Source organism: Gossypium hirsutum, chromosome D05, assembly GCF_007990345.1.
Source record: "Gossypium hirsutum isolate 1008001.06 chromosome D05, Gossypium_hirsutum_v2.1, whole genome shotgun sequence".
Taxonomy (NCBI): Eukaryota; Viridiplantae; Streptophyta; class Magnoliopsida; order Malvales; family Malvaceae; genus Gossypium; species Gossypium hirsutum.
Window position 1 is genome coordinate 42,969,459 of NC_053441.1, and position 20,976 is coordinate 42,990,434.

General features: G+C 36.6%; 1 protein-coding gene across 1 annotated transcript; it reads right to left on the reverse strand.

Moving 5' to 3' along the window:
• Window positions 1-444: 444 nt before the first annotated feature.
• Window positions 445-20,185, reverse strand: LOC107943518 (uncharacterized). The gene is made up of 5 exons (XM_041092713.1): window positions 19,295-20,185; window positions 18,773-19,019; window positions 17,825-18,321; window positions 17,366-17,633; window positions 445-701 (listed from the first exon to the last, which is right to left on the reverse strand). Exons 1-5 carry the CDS (start codon window positions 20,183-20,185, stop codon window positions 445-447), a joined length of 2,160 nt encoding a protein of 719 aa, XP_040948647.1.
• Between the last annotated feature and the right edge of the window lie 791 nt (window positions 20,186-20,976).

Below are 20,976 nucleotides of genomic sequence, written 5' to 3' on the forward strand. Positions count from 1 at the left end.
ATAGTCCCTCATGTGAACACTTAAAATGAGCTGCATGTAGATGTTTAAAAGAAAATGGAACATTCGGCTGAACATTCATTTGGGTTGCCATGCATGAATCAGCCAAATGCAATGAATCTAAGATGCATGCACCTTTGCCGTCCAAGGTAAATTCCTGCACCAAATTAAAATAGCAAATTAATCATGTATAAAACAAATTAAATTCGGCAGCAAATACTTGTAAAAATCTGCACATTTAATCATGTATTAGTTTAGGACATATTTAAAAACACTTGAACTAATTAGGACATATTTAATAATATCTAATTATTATTTGACCAGAATTAATAACTTAAATACTTGGACTTATGACAAATTAAATAACTATTCCAGCAAAAATAAATGTAAAGTCAAATAAGTCTAAGATGAGACGAATGAACTAAAACAAGCTCATTGAGCTAAAAATTAAACTTGAAGAGCTTTAAGTAAGGTGCACGATTTGCTCATCTTGTTGGTCCATGAGCTTTCAAATAGACCGGCCACGGATTCACCCCAAACCCGATCAACCAAAGCTGAAATTGCGTCTTTAAACTTTTTAGCCCTAGCTCGGGTAATAGGTCCTTTGGGCAGCTCGAGGGAGACATCGTTTGCACTTGATAGCTCATGGGGCTCGATTGCATCATTCCCTCCCTCTTCGAGGCGATTTGTCCCCAAATCGCTACCTACATCAAAGGGAGATAAATCAGCCACGTTAAAGCTTGCGCTAATATTGTAATCACCTAGGAGATCAAGCTTGTAAGAGTTCTTATTAATTCGTTCCAACACTTGAAAGGGTCCGTGATACGGGGTTGCGCGCGGACCAAGATCGAGTTGCCAAGTCACGAGAAACTCCTACGAAAACCCTAAACAATTAGATCTGAAACGAAACAGAAAATTAAAAGATTAGATTTTTGAATTTTCAGATCTAAAATAAAATCCCCAAATCAGCAAAGAATCAAATTGAGAATAGAAATAAGTGTTAGGGTTCTTGAAACCCTCAAGGAGATTGTGATTCTGCCCAATTGAACACCAAGATAGTTTTCCCCAAATTTCGACAATCTAATTTCACCCAAAAAGAGTATGGAAAAACCTTAGAAATTGGGGATTTTTGGGCTGATTCCTTAAGATAGAAAAAGGCTGAAAACACAATAAGAACAGAAAATAGATTAGATAATGATTCAGCACAAGTAGAAATAAAGAAAGAATTGACAGTAAGAAATTAAAAGATAAGTCCTAAGAAGCCTTGAAATCTCGAAAGATCTCACAACTCCCTTCAAACGGCTCTAATCTCCCCTCCAAAGAATATCAATGGCAAGAAGAAGGTTGAAGATGGCTCCCACAATCACAAGATTGTTAAAACAACTTCTAAAGAAAACTCAAGAGAAAAATCTTGGAGAAAACTCAAAGAAAATTCTGCTCTCAACAAATCTGAAATTTTAATAATAATGATAAGTGTCTAACAAGGTGGACAGCCATGCCTTTAAATAGGCCTTATAACTAGTCCTAATCTAATTAGAAAACTAAAATAAAAAAAACTCCTAATTATTTTAATATGGAAATTCGGTCAAAGGTCATTTTATCTGGGACTCTTGGACTGAATATTGACATAAAAATTTAAACTAAGTAAATAAATAAATAAATAAATAAAAATAAAAATAAAACTTTACAACTTGGGCCACTTTGACAATTTGGCCTGATTTTCAAGTAAGTATGGATGGATTTCTTGATTGGGCTGGGAATTTGCTTATTGGGCCTCGCCTTCAAGAATTTGGGCTTTTGTGACTCGTATCATTCCCCCCTTCCTCAAAAAGATTCGTCCTCGAATCTGAAAAATCAAATGAACTCGACTTTCCTCTATCGAACGGGAACAAGTATAACAGAACAGAACAGAACAGGTATAACGGCAATTGAGTCCACTGAAAAGAATAGCCATGAGATAGTAAATAGCAACGGAAACAAGCTTGTAGTCCAATCATAAGCATAACAGAACAGGTATAACGCATGTGAATGGACAGATTCAGATTACCATGCAAACAATCTAATTTACTCACCACTGCCTCGTCAAATATTTGAAACAAAGATGGACATGTTTTAAGGCATTCAGTCGTCTCACATTGTTCCCACAAACCATGAATAAATTGCGAGTAATAAATCAAATGGTAAACATAATCGTCACAAGTAGGTATTTGAAAAGATTCACATGGTTCACAGAGTTGCATAATCATACCATGCATTAATCGACGGTCTATAGATTCACTCACACATGCATTATCAAAAACAAGAATCTTTTTATCAACCATCAAAACAGATAGATCATCAATAAATAAAATAGGACAGTCAAGCACGTTTCGATCTAAGTGTTCATCAACACGATCTTTATCACTATCCGAGGAGTACAAAAGTGTTTCAAAGGTTTCAAGCATCTTACCTCGATAAGCAGAAGAATAAGGGTCGATTTTACCTTTTTCATTTAAAACAAACCTTCGCTCATCGGGGGCATAGTGTAGTCGAATCTCCGTTGTTGAGTTAACCTTTGTCAAATGGAACTCAAACTTCATGTACAACCACATAAACTGTTTAAGGCACGAATATAAATTGAAAACAAATTTGGAAAATTTCGTTACCTTATTCTCCAAAACAGATTTGGACAAATTTGAGGATTTTACACAAGGTAAATCAAGAGAATAACAAATCACGCTTCTTTTCGTAATGACTTTATCAACCACAATCGAAGAGTAACAATTAATCGGATCAAAATGAGGGGATCTTTTAAGAACTAAGTCACCAAAAGTTTTATCAATAATTTTCAAATCTGCACTGGACTCGGTTTCTAAAATTTCCTTACCTCGCTTACCTTCGGGATCATGTAGTGTGATTTCATCTTTGCCTAAGTTGATCGTATGAAAGCGTCTTTCATTTGAGAGGTATTGAAGTTGAAAGTTATCTTTCGATCTTTCGGGAACCTAAAAAGTAGCAACACAAGAAAAATTCATATCTTGGTTAGTGGAAACATTCCTCACTACCCTTTCCACGTCTTTTTCTTTTGTTTCTTTTTCTAATTCATTTTCTCTTCTTTCTTCAATTTCTTTTTCACTCTCAATCTCTTTTTGCTCTTTTTTATTCTCTTTTTCTTTTTCCTCACTTGTTTTAACAGAATTTTTCAGTTTGATTTGGTCCTCATGGACTTGTTCCGGAGTGAGCGGCACTAAGGTGAGTTTCTTTCCTTGATGCTTGAAAGAATACCTATTGGTACGACCATCGTGAGTGACTTTTCGATCCAGTTGCCATGGTTCTCCTAGCAACAAATGGCAGGCTTGAATAGGCATTACGTCGCATGCAACTTCGTCTTGATACTTACCGATAGAAAAGGCGATGCGCACTTGTTGAGTGACCTTAAATCGGCCTTCGTTGCTAAGCTCTTGTAGTTGATAAGGTTGTGGATGCTTGGTAGTGGTTAAGCAAAGCTTTTCCACCATCGTCGTGCTGGCTACGTTCGTGCAACTTTCACCATCAATAATAACTTTACAAAGCTTCCCTTGTACATGGCAGCGAGTATGAAAGAGATGTTCTCGTTGCTGCTCACTCTTTGGTTTTGCCAAAGAAGGTTGCTCACGATCATGAAAATCATCATCCATTCTATGGACACGTCGAGGGTCGCGCCTATGGGGCTGGTTATCCCTATCTTCCTTGATTGGATATCGATATTGAGGTTCTTGATTCAATCGTACCTCATTGATGGTAGCAGTCAAGCCTCGAAGAGCAGCAGCCTGTTCATCCAGCTGTTGTTGGAATTTTTTAAATATGTCACTATTATTATCACCTGTAAACATTTTTTTTAAAACCTGCAAAACACTCAACACTCAAAAATAAAAGTTATCAAACCTCACCGTTAATCATTCAAAAAGAAAAAATCAAATTCTCAATGAGGTCAAATTCAATCTTGTGAGTTCTTTATCAGAGTTGATATCAACCAATTAGAGAGTGTGAACCAAACTACCAAAGAATCCTAATTTGCACTAGGATGCCAAAAACTGACGAGACACCAATTGATTCGTGTTGCACCGAGGAAGAAGTTGTGCACACGTTTAAATCCTACTAACACAAGAACCAAGAAGGTGTTAGATAACGTAAAGGAAGAATAAAGGTAAACAAATGAAAACCTACAGCTAAGAATCAATAAAAATTGCTGAAAACAGAAAACCCGAAAAACTGTAGAGTAACTTGACAACTTCGTTCGAGGTGTTCCCGATCTCCAAAAATCACGAAATTAAATCTGGAGTGTCCTTATATATTGAATTTTTGATCTGGAAATTTTGGGCACCAAATTCAACCCGCTGAATCTTTTTTTTAAATTTTTATTGAATTTCGTCTTTTTTGATTTTTTTGACTTTTTGACTGATTTTTTTGCGGGAATAATTTTTTTATATTCAATCACAGTGCCAAAAACATGTATGTAAAATTTCAGATCAATCGGACAACGTTTACCCACTCAAATGAATTTTTTGAACAATTTTTCTGGGTAAAACTGCTGTTTATACTTTAAAAAATAGAGATCAGTTTAGAAATCAACCAAGAACACCCAAAACGCCCAAAATCTGATACCAAATGATACGGGGTTGCGCACGGACCAAGATCGAGTTGCCAAGTCACGAGAAACTCCTACGAAAACCCTAAACAATTAGATCTGAAACGAAACAGAAAATTAAAAGATTAGATTTTTGAATTTTCAGATCTGAAATAAAATCCCCAAATCAGCAAAGAATCAAATTGAGAATAGAAATAAGTGTTAGGGTTCTTGAAACCCTCAAGGAGATTGTGATTCTGCCCAATTGAACACCAAGATAGTTTTCCCCAAATTTCGACAATCTAATTTCACCCAAAAAGAGTATGGAAAAACCCTAGAAATTGGGGATTTTTGGGCTGATTCCTTGAGATAGAAAAAGGCTGAAAACACAATAAGAACAGAAAATAGATTAGATAATGATTCAGCACAAGTAGAAATAAAGAAAGAATTGACAGTAAGAAATTAAAAGATAAGTCCTAAGAAGCCTTGAAATCTCGAAAGATCTCACAACTCCCTTCAAACGGCTCTAATCTCCCCTCCAAAGAATATCAATGGCAAGAAGAAGGTTGAAGATGGCTCCCACAATCACAAGATTGTTAAAACAACTTCTAAAGAAAACTCAAGAGAAAAATCTTGGAGAAAACTCAAAGAAAATTCTGCTCTCAACAAATCTGAAATTTTAATAATAATGATAAGTGTCTAACAAGGTGGACAGCCATGCCTTTAAATAGGCCTTATAACTAGTCCTAATCTAATTAGAAAACTAAAATAAAAAAAACTCCTAATTATTTTAATATGGAAATTCGGTCAAAGGTCATTTTATCTGGGACTCTTGAACTGAATATTGACATAAAAATTTAAACTAAGTAAATAAATAAATAAATAAATAAAAATAAAAATAAAACTTTACAACTTGGGCCACTTTGACAATTTGGCCTGATTTTCAACTAAGTATGGATGGATTTCTTGATTGGGCTGGGAATTTGCTTATTGGGCCTCGCCTTCAAGAATTTGGGCTTTTGTGACTCGTATCAGTCCGTCTCCTCTTGGTAGCAGCTTTGACCTTCGTTGTGCCGAAAAATGTTCTTTTCTCATGTGAACCCAAACCCAGTATCCGGGTTCGAACACTATTTGCTTTCTTCCTTTATTTGCTGAACGCATATATTGTTCGGTTCGAGCTTCGATGTTGGCCTTCACCCTTTGATGAAGTTGCTTTACATATTCGACTTTTCTCTTAGCATCAGAATGGACAAGCTGATCATTGGGCAAAGGAAGCAAGTCTAACGGAGTTAAGGGGTTGAACCCATACACAACCTCGAATGGTGAATGTCTAGTGGCAGAATGGACGGATCTGTTGTAAGCAAATTCCAGATGCGGTAGACAATCTTCCCACGCTTTGAGGTTCTTTCGAATAATTGCTCGCAATAAGGTTGAAAGTACGCGATTCACAACCTCCGTTTGTCCATCCGTTTGAGGATGACATGTTGTTGAAAACAGCAGCTTCGTTCCTAACCTTCCCCATAGAGTTCTCCAAAAATGACTTAGGAACTTTGTGTCTCGATTGGATACGATGGTTTTCGGAACTCCATGAAGTCGTACAACCTCTTTAAAGAACAAATTAGCAATATGGACAGCATCGTCAGTTTTAGAACAAGCTATAAAATGTGACATTTTGGAAAATCTATCTACAACAACAAAGATAGAGTCCTTCCCCGTTTTGGTCCTTGGTAGTCCTAGGACGAAATCCATTGAAAGATCAACCCATGGTGCGTCAGATATGTGATGCGATCCCGGTCGCATCATGTTACGACACAACTCGACGCTACCGAGATTGGTCCAAACTCGAGGGGCCCAAGTGCAAAATGAAGTTTTTAATTTTAGTTTGTCAATTTGGCTGCTGGAAAATAAGGACTTTGATTCATTAATTTTTAGTTATTTTAGTTTGTGTTTTTAATTATGTCATAGTTTGCACATCATTAATATGTGTTCTGCATTTAATAAAGTCATGCATTATGTAACTTTCATGTTAGTTAAGTTTGCATCATTAAATTAAGTCAAGTTAGTTTAATTATGTAACTTTCATGTTAGTTAAATTTGCATTTCAAAACCATGCATTTAAGCATCTTAGTTTAATAAATGAGTTGCTGGACATTTATTCAACTCATCTTAGTTTTAATTAATAAGTGTTTTTGTTAAACTTTATTTAATAAGTGTTGTTCTTAATTGATCTAGTTCCTAGGATTATTTATTGATGCATAAATTAAGTTTTTTTAAATTATGCTTCTTTAATTAAACTAGTTGCTGGAATAATTATTGCATATATGTTTTAGTTCATTTATTTAAGTAAGTTTAATGTTTGTTATGATTAATAAGTGTTTTCATTTGTTTAATAAACTCATTTTAATGTGTTTATTATAGGTGACTTTTTAGCTTATAGTGGTTACAATTCAAGGCTGTTACACATTTAATTAAGTGGCTGTTCAAGTTCTTTTGAGTTACAATTAAAGGGGCTGTAATAAAGGGAGCTTAAAAATCATTAAAGGAGTTTTTAAAGAGCATTTTATGCCCTTTAAAATTCAGCAGCAACTCTTCCACTTCCAGCCATTTTTGGAGCTTTCGAGAGAAATTAATCAAGCCTTTGAATGTCATTAAGGAGCTGGTTAAGAGATGGTGTCTATTCAACTAGCCAAGGACAACTCAAGTGATGTGATCTCAATCGCATCATGTTGTGGCACCACTCGTTGCTATCATGATTGGCCTAAACACGAGGGCCCCAAGTGCAAGATGAAGCTCAATCTCAGCTCAACAAGCTCAATCTTAGTTTTTCCCAGCTCGAATTAGCTCACATGAGCTTAATTTAGCTCGTTTGAGCTCAATTTAGCTTACTTTAGCTCGTTTGAGCTTGGCTTAAGTTTATTTCAACTCATTTATTTTAATGTCTGAATAAATTAAGTAATTTATTAATTTAGCTTAAATTACTACAGCTCATAATTATGTTTTGACTTATTACATGTTTTAAATGTGTCTTGGCCGAATTTAATATGTCTTGTTAAGACTTTATTAAATTTGTCTAATTTAATTTATGTTTAATTAGTGTGTCTAAATTATATTAATGTTTGTTCAGCTGAATTTTATGTGATTTAATTTTGGTTCATGTGTTTTTGTAGGTGAGTTGAATTTGGAGAGTAATTAAACAAGGTTCATGCATGATAGGTTCAATGTATGGGACGGTGCATGTAAGGCCTCTTTCAATGAATGGTGGCTGATCCATTTGGCTCCCCAAGGCACCTATTTGGCCAAAAGGTGTCCAGCAACTTAAAGCACAAGCTTGGCCGATCGTATTCCCAAGGCAGCATCTAAGCCATTCACACCTCAATTTGACCAATCAGCTCCTATACATGTATGGGTGGATTCATGAACGTCCAAAGGGAGGGAATATTACCTTAATTCATCACATTGAATGTATAATGTGCATGTACAAAGGGGAGAACGAATTTACAAGGTACATGCTTCCATTCATGAACCAGCCCATCATTAAAGCTTTAATTAAGAGAGATGCATTACCCATGCACCTAGCATTCGTCCAAGAGGGGTTGGATATGAATTGACGATGCACATTCATGGAACAAGGAAGCTTTCTTATTGGTTAAGCATGCATGAACGGGTTTTGGAAAGAAACATGATTATTCAACCATGCATGAACTTACACTATCCATGAACAGAGATTTAATGCTTGAAGTGTGAACATTTTTAATTGTTGTGTGAACACATTAGTAGCTGAATTTTAATAGGCATTAGAGAGCCTATAAATAGTTTATTTTGTTTATTGTAAAAGGTTACAGAATTTGATTATTGAAAACTTGATTGTGAGGTTTCCTCCTATCCTATTTCGTACGAGTCTCGTTCTGACTTATCTAGCTCGCTAGTGGCGTCAACCCGACTTCTTGAACTTATCACCATCCTGGTGTGGCGTTCATCCACCTTTTTATACCTTTGGTTCCTACCTTTCTATAGGTAACGGGTCAAGGTCCATCTTCGACAATCCATTAAACCCACCTTAAGTAATATAAGTCCCGGGCCAATACTTCATATAGTATTGAATCGTTCTTCGCTTGAGTTCTATTTTTCCATTCCATTTTAACTATTAAATTATAAACAATATTTCTTTATTTCACCGAGCCTATCAAACATCTATCCAAACCATCTTTTGAACCCATTTTCTCAACTTCCGCTATAAAAAATTATCTAACTCCATCTATCTACAAAATCGAACAAACTTCTCGTCGACGATCGGGCAATCAAGTGAATCGACTCAATCAACCGAGCCGGATCACATCATTTGGTATCAGAGCTACTAAAACGAGGAGCGCCGACGTTCGTAATAAGGCCGCAAGTAGATTCGAACCGTGAAAAAAAATCAAAAAAAAATTTGAGTTGTAATTTAATTTTTTTCCCTTGTATTTAGCTTACTATTCTATAGGAGTAACAAAAAAAATCAAAAAAAATCGAAAAAAAATTTGATTGAAAAAAAAATTCAAAAAAAAAGTGAAAAAAAATCGAGCAAAAAAAAAGAAAATAAAAAAGGTGAGCAAAAAAATCAAGTTTAAAAAAAAGTGAAAAGTCTTGCGAGTTTTTATTTTCTTCTCTTATTTACTCCGATCATCAAGTTTCCCTTCCTACCATTATTTACCCATCCCAACGCCACACTTTAAACCAATTTTCTTCTTTATTCAGCCTACCCTACACCCGACATTATCCCTTGTAACCCATTTTGAAACCGACCCTCAAGCAACAAATTAAGTCTATCGAGACGAATTACGAATTTGTGAGACGAGGTCGAGTGGTAAAAGGCAAGAGAGGGTGAGTTCATTCGAAAAAAAAGCCTAAAAGAGAGTTCAAACACGAGTGAGTGAATTTTTCTTTTTGAGCGAACTTGAGAGATTGGTGGTGAGAATTATTTTTCTTTCTAATTTAACTTTTGTTTTCTAATATTTTGTTGAAGCATGTCTGAAGAATTTTCTGAATTTGAATTCCAAATGTGGAGACAAGAAATGCAAAGGATAATGCGATCTGAATTTCGACAATTGGACAAAGATAAAGAAGATTTGACATCTACTATCGTTGACATCAAGGTTAGTGCAATCCTTCAAAGATTGGAAAATGAACCACAATGTGAAGATATGTTTCACACGCGTTGTCGTGTCCACGATAAAGTTTGTTGCCTCATTATTGATGGTGGAAGTAGGTCAAACATGGCTAGTATTCGAACGGTAAAAAAACTTGGATTGGCCACTACCAAGCATCCACGACCCTATCAACTGCAAGGACTTGGTGTTGAAGGCAAATTTGAAGTTACTCAACAAGTGCGTGTTGCATTTTCCATCGGAAGATACCAAGACGAAGTCCTTTGTGATGTTGTGCCTATTCAAGTCTGCCATTTGTTGCTAGGAGAACCATGGCAATCGGATCGCAGGGTCATTCACGATGAACGTACCAATAGGTATTCCTTCAAGCATCAAGGAAGGAAAATCACTTTAGCGCCGCTCACACCGGAACAAGTGCAAGAAGACCAATTCAAAATGAAGCAATCCATTGAGCAAGAAAAGGAGAAAGAGATTGAAAAAGAAATTGAAAGAAAACAAAAAGAAAACGAAGAAGAAAAAGAAATTGCAAAAGAAAAAAAATCGAAAAAGTGAGAGAAAAAGAAAATGAAGAAAAGAAAATTGAAAAAGAAAAAGCGAAAAAAGAAATTGAAAGAGAGCTTGAAAAGAAATCAAGTGAAAAAGAAAGAGAGTCTGTAAAAGAAACGAGTGAAGGGAGTAATCACAAAAAAGAGAGGAATTTTTTTGCTAACCCCCTTTCGAAATTACCTTGTGATTTTTCTTTGTTTCCGGTTTGCAAGATTCCATCCACGGATTGGTTCCAACTTCATTACCTTTCCACCGAGAGACGTTTTCAATTGATTGAAAGAGGTAAGTTGGAAGATAAAAATGATTGTCACATTTCCAATGGTAAGAAAGGTAAGGGTTCCTTATTGAGCGAGTTTCAACTCGTTTACTCACATGTTTATGACAAGATTACTGAAAATTGTTTTTGTGAAAGGGTTTTTCCCATTGAATTGGTTAATTTTCGTTCATCTATTATTTATGATTTTGTTTCAACTAGTGCTTTGAAAAGTTTTTTCTATGATAAGTTTGTTGCTGGCAATTTTATTGAAGGCGTTCGATTAGATCAGCATGAACAAAGTGTGATAGTGTGCGATAAAGATTATTCACATACAAAGTTCGATTTGTTTGATTATCATATTCTGAATGATGGTGATTACACCTTCCATAGTGGTAAGAAGTGTTTTCCTATTGATGAGTATGGTATTGGCAAGAATTTTACTGAAGTACGAATAAATCCGCACAAACAAATTTCGAACTCTTGTGATAAAAAGTTGGCATGTGAAACGCCTAGTCTACTTGTGTGTGGTGATAATTTGAATTTTCTATTTTTTTGCGTAAATTCCCCATGTTTGAACAAGTCTATTTGAATGAGATTTATGATGTATGAATGTTTGAACATATGCATGCTCAAATTCTTTTTGTTCCACTTGTGTGAATTGTTGGTAATTAAGAAATTCACACTGCATTTTGGAACGAGTGAACAATATCGTGTGTTCAACCCTGGAGTTCGCTATTCTGGTTCATCTTTGAGAGAAGGCAAGCATTGTTAATTTTGTTTGAATGACCAAGTAAACAATCGTTGCTTGTATGATGCTTTGTCACTAAGTTTGAAAACGAGACGTGTGAATCTTGTTGGCTTGTTAAGAAAAAATCAAATTTTTGATTGTGGAGAATGTTGTTTATTTTTGTTTAACAGAATCAAGTGATACGACCTCGGTTTAGTAGTTGAACCCGAGTCGTTTAGTTCTCGATCGTAAACGAAGAAGTATATTAGACCAGAAGAAGATAGAATATATTTGAGTTCAAAGAAGTAAAGTAAGTCCGTGCAAAGTTGGATATGGATTTGGTTTAAGTCGAAATGGTATGACTAGAATGGTCGAGTTCGGTTTAGGATTAATTAAGAAATGGTATTTGGTTTTGGTACGTTTTGGTATTTGGGAATTGGTACGAAATGGTAAGGGATTTGGTACGAAATGGTAAGGGTTCAAAAAGGTCAAGAGTGAACCAACACTAAAGAAAAGTGTCGACCCGAAACTTATAGGACCAAATTGAGTTGGAAATGGTTGATAAGGACCTTGACCCGATACTTAGTAAAGTATGAACCAAAGGTATCAAAGGTGAACGCCACACTCGGGTTTAGGGAGTGATAAGTTCGAAAGAAAGACTCGGAAAGACGCCACTAGAAGCTAGATAAGTCTTACGGGTCCCGAATGAAATTTGAGAGAAAATGCCTCACAAATTTGGCAGCAATTCGTTACTTAAAAATGTCAAAAGTCCTTTACAAAGTAAAATTTCAGCTATTTATAAGCAACACCTAAGCTAGCCGAATGGTCACTTACATTCCTTAAAAATTAAGCAAATGAATCACTTAAATGAACTAGCTAGATTCGGCTGAACATGGAACTCCATTAGACACCTTCTAGATGAAGCATTGGACTTGAAAAAAACTTGGATGATGCATGGATAGCTAGGTTCGGCCAATGGGCATAAATTAGCTCATTTATGTTGCAACTTTTGGCTGAAAAGTGACCAGCAATTAAGAGGGTAATGAACAGCCAATTCAAGTGTGAAAGCTCAACATTGAAGAGTCATGGAGTGTGAACACATGGAACCGAAAAGCCAATATGCATCCAGCAAATGTGAAAGGATTAATTGACAGCTTTGGAGTTGGAAACATTAGCTCTCTTGACTGAATAGTCACCTAGGAATGCCAAATTCAGCTCACCAATTTGATGCATGTATCTCCAGGTTCATTGAATCTATTGTGCATGCACCAAGCTTAAATGCTCCATCCACATTCGGCCAACCTACATAAAACATGAATGAGCTCAAATTAATGTAATATTAGCTGAACATAATTAAAATAAAACTTTGACAAGTTAAACACATTAATTCAGCACTAAAAATCTGCACATATAATTTAGTTTGGATAAGACACATTAAAACATGTAATGAAATTTGACTCATTAAAAATGCATAAAACATATTAATAAGCTGTAAAAATTAAGACAAACTAATGACATGTTGATACGAGTCACAAAAGCCCAAATTCTTGAGGGCAAGGCCCAATAAGAAGATTCCAAGCCCAATCAAGAAATCCACCCATACTTAGTTGAAAATCAGGCCAAATTGTCAAAGTGGCCCAAGTTGTAAAGTTTTATTTTTATTTATTTATTTATTTATTTATTTTACTTAGTTTAAATTTTTATATTCAGTCCAAGAGTCCCAAATAAAAGACCCTTGGCCGAATTTCCATATTAAAATAATTAGGAGTTTTATTTTAGTTTTCTAATTAGATTAGGACTAGTTATAAGGCCTATTTAAAGGCATGGCTGTCCACCTTGTTAAACACTTATCATTATTATTAAAATTTCAGATTTGTTGAGAGTAGAATTTTCTTTGAGTTTTCTCCAAGATTTCTCTCTTGAGTTTTCTTTAGAAGTTGTTTTAACAATATTTTTGATTGTGGGAGCCATCTTAAACCTTCTTCTTGCCATTGATATTCTTTGGAGGGGAGATTAGAGCCGTTTGAAGGGAGTTGTGAGATCTTTCGAGATTTCAAGGCTTCTTAGGACTTATCTTTTAATTTCTTACTGTCAATTCTTTCTTTATTTCTACTTGTGCTGAATCATTATCTAATCTATTTTCTGTTCTTATTGTGTTTTCAGCCTTTTTCTATCTTAAGGAATCAGCCCAAAAATCCCCAATTTCTAGGGTTTTTCCATACTCTTTTTGGGTGAAATTAGATTGTCGAAATTTGGGGAAAACTATCTTGGTGTTCAATTGGGCAGAATCACAATCTCCTTGAGGGTTTCAAGAACCCTAACACTTATTTCTATTCTCAATTTGATTCTTTGCTGATTTGGGGATTTTATTTCAGATCTGAAAATTCAAAAATCTAATCTTTTAATTTTCTGTTTCGTTTCAGATCTAATTGTTTAGGGTTTTCGTAGGAGTTTCTCGTGACTTGGCAACTCAATCTTGGTCCGCGCGCAACCCCGTGTCATTTGGTATCAGATTTTGGGCGTTTTGGGTGTTCTTGGTTGATTTCTAAACTGATCTCTATTTTTTAAATTACAAACAGCAGTTTTACCCAGAAAAATTTTCGAAAAAAAATTCATTTGAGTGGGTAAACGTTTTCTTATTGATCTGAAATTTTACATACATATTTTTGGCACTGTTATTGAATATACAAAAATATTTCCTGCAAAAAATAAGTTGAAAAAGTCAAAAAATTGAAAAAATACGAAATCCAATAAAAAATTAAAAAAATATTCAGCGGGTTGAATTTGGTGCCCAAATTTTCCAGATCAAAAATTCAATATTTGAAGACATTCCAGATTTAATTTTGTGATTTTTGAGATCGGGAACACCTCGAATGAAGTTGTCAAGTTACTCCGCAGTTTTTCGGGTTTTCTGTTTTCAACAATTTTTATTGATTCTTAGCCGTAGGTTTTCATTTGTTTGCTTTTTATTCTCCCTTTACAATATCTAACACCTTCTTGTTTTTTGTGTTAGTAGGATTTAAACGTGTGCCCAATTCTTCCTCGGTGCAACACGAATCAATTGGTGTCTCGTCAGTTTTTGGCATCCTAGTGCAAATTAGGATTCTTTGGTAGTTTGGTTCACACTCTCTAATTGGTTGATATAAACTCTGATAAAGAACTCACAAGATTGAATTCGACCTCATTGAGAATTTGATTTTTCTTTTTGAGTGATTAATGGTGAGGTTTGCTAACTTTTATTTTTGAGTGTTCAGTGTTTATTTTTTACAGGTTTTGAAGATGTCTAAAGGTGATAATAATGATGCACTTATGAAAGTCCAACAACAGTTAGACAGACATACTGCTGCAATCACACAAATAAATGCTACACTTCAAGCATTGAATACTACTTTGAATGAGGTACGAGTGAATCAAAAACATCAATATCGAGATCCAATTAAGGAAGATAGGGATAACCAGCCCCATAGGTGCAACCCTCAACGTGCCCCTAGAATGGATGATGATTGTCATGATCATGGACAATCATCTTTGGCAAAACCAAAGAGCGAGCAGCAACGAGAACATCTCTTTCATACTCGCTGCCACGTACAAGGTAAGCTTTGTAGAGTTATTATTGATGGTGAAAGTTGCTCGAACATAGCCAGCACGACGATGGTGGAAAAGCTTTGCTTAACCACTACCAAGCATCCACAACCTTATCAACTACAAGGGCTTAGCAACGAAGGCCAATTTAGGGTCACTCAACAAGTGCGCATCGCCTTTTCTATCGGTAAGTATCAAGATGAAGTTGTGTGCGACGTAATGCCTATTCAAGCCTGCCATTTGTTGCTAGGAGAACCGTGGCAACTGGATCGAAAAGTCACTCACGATGGTCGTACCAATAGGTATTCTTTCAAGCATCAAGGAAAGAAACTCACCTTAGTGCCGCTCACTCTGGAACAAGTCCATGAGGACCAAATCAAACTGAAAAATTCTGTTAAAACAAGTGAGGAAAAAGAAAAGAGAATGAAAAAGAGCAAAAAGAGATTGAGAGTGAAAAAGAAATTGAAGAAAGAAGAGAAAATGAATTAGAAAAAGAAACAAAAGAAAAAGACGTGGAAAGGGTAGTGAGGAATGTTTCCACTAACCAAGATATGAATTTTTCTTGTGTTGCTACTTTTCAGGTTCCCGAAAGATCGAAAGATAACTTTCAACTTCAATACCTCTCAAACGAAAGACGCTTTCATACGATCAACTTAAGCAAAGATGAAATCACACTACATGATCCCGAAGGTAAGCGAGGTAAGGAAATTTTAGAAACCGAGTCCAGGCCTCTTTCAATGAATGGTGGCTGATCCATTTGGCTCCCCAAGGCACCTATTTGGCCAAAAGGTGTCCAGCAACTTAAAGCACAAGCTTGGCCGATCGTATTCCCAAGGCAGCATCTAAGCCATTCACACCTCAATTTGACCAATCAGCTCCTATACATGTATGGGTGGATTCATGAACGTCCAAAGGGAGGGAATATTACCTTAATTCATCACATTGAATGTATAATGTGCATGTACAAAGGGGAGAACGAATTTACAAGGTACATGCTTCCATTCATGAACCAGCCCATCATTAAAGCTTTAATTAAGAGAGATGCATTACCCATGCACCTAGCATTCGTCCAAGAGGGGTTGGATATGAATTGAAGATGCACATTCATGGAACAAGGAAGCTTTCTTATTGGTTAAGCATGCATGAATGGGTTTTGGAAAGAAACATGATTATTCAACCATGCATGAACTTACACTATCCATGAACAGAGATTTAATGCTTGAAGTGTGAACATTTTTAATTGTTGTGTGAACACATTAGTAGCTGAATTTTAATAGGCATTAGAGAGCCTATAAATAGTTTATTTTGTTTATTGTAAAAGGTTACAGAATTTGATTATTGAAAACTTGATTGTGAGGTTTCCTCCTATCCTATTTCGTACGAGTCTCGTTCTGACTTATCTAGCTCGCTAGTGGCGTCAACCCGACTTCTTGAACTTATCACCATCCTGGTGTGGCGTTCATCCACCTTTTTATACCTTTGGTTCCTACCTTTCTATAGGTAACGGGTCAAGGTCCATCTTCGACAATCCATTAAACCCACCTTAAGCAATATAAGTCCCGGGCCAATACTTCATATAGTATTGAATCGTTCTTCGCTTGAGTTCTATTTTTCCATTCCATTTTAACTATTAAATTATAAACAATATTTCTTTATTTCACCGAGCCTATCAAACATCTATCCAAACCATCTTTTGAACCCATTTTCTCAACTTCCGCTATAAAAAAATCATCTAACTCCATCTATCTACAAAATCGAACAAACTTCTCGTTGACGATCGGGCAATCAAGTGAATCGACTCAATCAACCGAGCCGGATCACATCATCAAGAGTCATTTTCTAAGCCATTAAAGACATTCAAATCAGCTGAATTACACTGATTTTATGGAAGGAGTTATTTGGTTCAAAGAATAAGAAAAGACATCAGTTTTTATGTCACATTAAGTGGATGTTTTTGACCATTCGGTTACCTTGTTTTAGCATTATAAATAGATGTAATCAGCCATAGAGAGAGGAACTTTTTTGCTGAATATAGATGAAATATTTGAATTGTGAGCTATCCAATTCTCTTTGTTCTTTCGGAATTGATTTGACTTATCAGGCATTGCTTGTGCCGTCCATCTTTTCTTTGTTGCTAAACTTATCACCTTTGGTGTGGCGTTCAATATGCCTTTGGTTCCTATCATAGTTGATAGTGGGTCAAGGTTCCTTTCCTGATTCCTTTAACTGAAAAACACCTAAAGACCATTTTGAGATTCGGGTCAATAATTCGTTATTGTTGGCTCATTTTCGGTCTTAGCCAATTAATTTGTTATTGTTTCCTCTTTATTTTGTTTATTACCTTTGTTTGAAGCCATTATCTCTATTTTGTTTCATTTTAAAACCGAAACGAATCCATCCTTACTCAATTCACGATTGGGCAACACATACGACTCAAAACATCACGAGACGAGTTCGTATCAATATGGGCAATGGTTTGTAGAGTCCATGTGGATTGATTTTGGACTTGGCCTTCTTGCAAGTTATACATTGACTACAGACCCGCTCAACATCTTTTCTCATCCCAGGCCAAAAGAAATGCTCATGGAGGGTTGACAACGTCTTAGCCACCCCGAAATGGCCCATGAGTCCGCCATCATGTGCCTCGTTCACCAACAATTTCCTTATTGAACCTTGTGGCACACAAAGCTTACTTTCACGAAAAAGGAAACCATCAAACCTGAAATACTTATCAACAGCTTTGTTTTCACAGGATTTATAAATATCACCAAAATCAATATCACCATCATACAATTCCTTCAAAAAGGCAAATCCAAGCAATTTTGAATCCAAATATGATAGCAAAGTATATCGTCGAGATAACGCGTCAGCCACAACATTTTCCTTACCTTTCTTATATTTAATGATATAAGGAAACGATTCTAAAAACTCTACCCATTTGGCGTGCGTTTGTTCAACTTTGCTTGTCCCTTAATATGTTTCAACGCCTCATGATCCGAGTGTATGACAAACTCTTTTGGCCATAAGTAGTGCTGCCATGTCTCGAGAGCTCGAATTAAAGCATACATTTCCTTGTCGTACGTCGGATAGTTGAGAACGGCTCCATTTAACTTCTCACTAAAGTATGCCACGGGCCTTCCATCTTGTGTTAAAACGGCTCCAATTCCGACACCTGATGCATCACATTCAACTTCAAACATTTTAGCAAAATCAGGCAACACAAGTAATGGAGCATTAGTTAAACATGATTTAATGGCAATAAAAGATTTTTCTTGTTCCTCATTCCAATAGAAAGCAGAAGACTTTTTGATCACACTAGTTAAAGGTGCTGCCAAGGTGCTAAAATTTGGAACAAATCGTCGATAGAAGCTTGCCAATCCGTGGAAGCTCCTCACTTGGCTAATGCTCGTGGGTCTAGGCCACTCTCGAATGGCTTTCACCTTTTCTTGATCAACCTCTAGTCCTTCCGAGCCGACCACGAATCCTAAGAAAATAACCTTGTTAGTACGTACAAAAAGTACATTTCTTAAGATTAGCAAACAAAGATTCTTTTCTAAGCACATCCAAAACAGATTTTAAATGCAACAAATGGTCATCTAAGGATTTGCTATAGATAAGTATATCATCAAAATAGACAACGCAAAATTTTCCGATAAAAGAACGAAGAACATGGTTCATCAAGCGCATGAAAGTGCTGGGCGCATTGGTAAGCCCGAATGGCATAACCAGCCACTCGTAGAGCCCATGCTTCGTCTTAAAAGCGGTTTTCCACTCGTCCCCTTCACGCATCCGAATTTGGAGGTATCCGCTCTTTAGATCAATTTTAGAAAACAATCGAGCACCACTCAATTCATCCAACATATCATCGAGTCACGGTATTGGATGTCGATACTTAATAGTGATCTTATTCACCGCACGACAATCTACGCACATACGCCATGTTCCATCCTTCTTTGGCACCAATAAAACTAGTACGACGCATGGACTAAGACTTTCTCGTATATATCCCTTCTCTATAAGTTCATTGACTTGTTTTTGCAGTTCTTTGGTCTCTCCGGGATTTGTACGATAAGCTAGACGATTGGGAATAGAGGCTCCGGGAATGAAATCAATTTGATGTTCTATTCCTCGAATGGGCGGTAACCCATTAGGAATGTCTTCCGGAAACACGTCCTCGAATTCCTGCAAAAGAGAAACAATCGAAGAGGGCAAATTTGGATCCAACTCGTTAGTAGTCAAAAGAGTTTCCTTGTATATAAGTACAAGAACCGATTGCTGCGTCAAATAAGATTTCCTAAAATCACTCTCTCTTGCATAAACACTCATCTTCTTTTGCTCTTCTTCCTCTCTCTTTTTTTTGTCAATCGATTTATTTTTTTCTCTCACATTTTTCATTTGTTTTTCTTTTTTCTTCTCAATATGTTTTCACTCTCTTTTTCATTCTTTTCTTTTTGTACATTTTCTCGAAATTTCTCTACACTCTCTCTTAGTTTCAATTGATCTTCATAAACTTGCCTCGGCGTCATGGGAACCAAAGTTACATTTTTCCCATCGTATTTGAAGGTGTAGCGGTTTGTGAAACCATCATGAATGACTTTGCAATCAAATTGCCATGGACGACCCAATAACATATGACCAGCGTGCATGGGTACTACGTCGCATAGAACTTCATCGGAATATTTTCCGATAGTGAACGGCACCAAAACTTGCTTAGTTACCTTCAACTCCCCTCCATCATTAAGCCATTGAAGTTTGTAAGGTTGAGGGTGCTTAGTTGTTGGCAAGCCGAGTTTTTCAACCATTAAAGTGCTGGCCACATTTGTACAACTTCCGCCATCCACGATCAAGCTACAAACCTTGCCTTGCACATGGCAACGTGTATGAAAAATGTTCTCCCTTTGTTGTTCATTTTCAACACTTTGAAGACTAAGGATTCGTTTAATAACGAGAATTTCACCATCAACGGTGTATTCAAGTTCATCCTCTTCCTCCTTTTCGGCCATTTCATCGGGTTCTTCGTCATCTTCTTCTTCCGATTCAATTTCTCCATTAGCCCGCACAATCATGTTGGTTTGGTTAGGGCATTGACTCGCAATGTGGCCCCTCCCTAAGCACTTAAAACACTTTATTTCTCGTGATCGATTCGGTATAGCAACTTCTTTGCCTTTGCTTGTTTCACCAACAGGTTTACTCACCTTAGAAGACAAAGGGTGATCTTTAGTGCGATTAGAGAAGTCTTTCTTACTCGTGCCTTGGTTCCACCTTTGAAGATTGTTGGTGCTAGGAAAGGTTCGGCTAGAACTTTTTCTTTTCAATTGCTTTTCAACTTTGATAGCAACATGCACCATATCAACAATGTCAATGTAGTGTTGAAGCTCCACCACATTGGCTATATCACGATTAAGTCCGGCCAAAAATCAAGCCATGGTTGCTTCGCGATCTTCATCCACGTTTGCACGTATCATGGCGATCTCCATATCTTTAAAGTAGTCCTCCACGCTTCGATTTCCTTGCGTAAGATTCTGCAACTTTTGATAAAGTTCATGATAATAATAAGAAGGCATAAATCTCTTACGCATTACGGCCTTCATTTCGGTCCAAGTTGAGATTGGCCGCTCCCCGTTCCTTCTTCGACTTGTGGTAAGTTGATCCCACCATATCATTGCGTAATCGGAGAACTTGATTGCCGCCAATTTCACCTTTTTGCTCTCCAAGTAATTGTGACACTCGAAGACCATCTCGATTTTTCTCTCCCATTCTAGATAAGCTTCCGGATCAGATTTCCCATGAAAGGGAGGAATGGATAGCTTAATACTTTTTAAATCATCATCAACTTGGCCTCGATCTCTAAGACCACTATTCCTTTGACCTCGTCGTCTCTCGCTTTGATTCGACGCTTGGTCGCTTTCCACCTCGCTTGGCTCGTAGGGATCATCCATGAAAGGTCTTGCTCGCCCTCGCCCTCGTCTCGATCCTTCAGGGGTTCCTTCTCGTGTTGGTCCTCCTTCCACTCGATCGAGTCTCTCATTAATAGATTCAAGTTCAGTTCGAAGCATTCGTTGGAATACCCTTAAGAGGGCTTGTTGACCTAAATCGGGAACTCCTCCTCCGACATTTCTTATCAGTTGTCTTTCGGTCC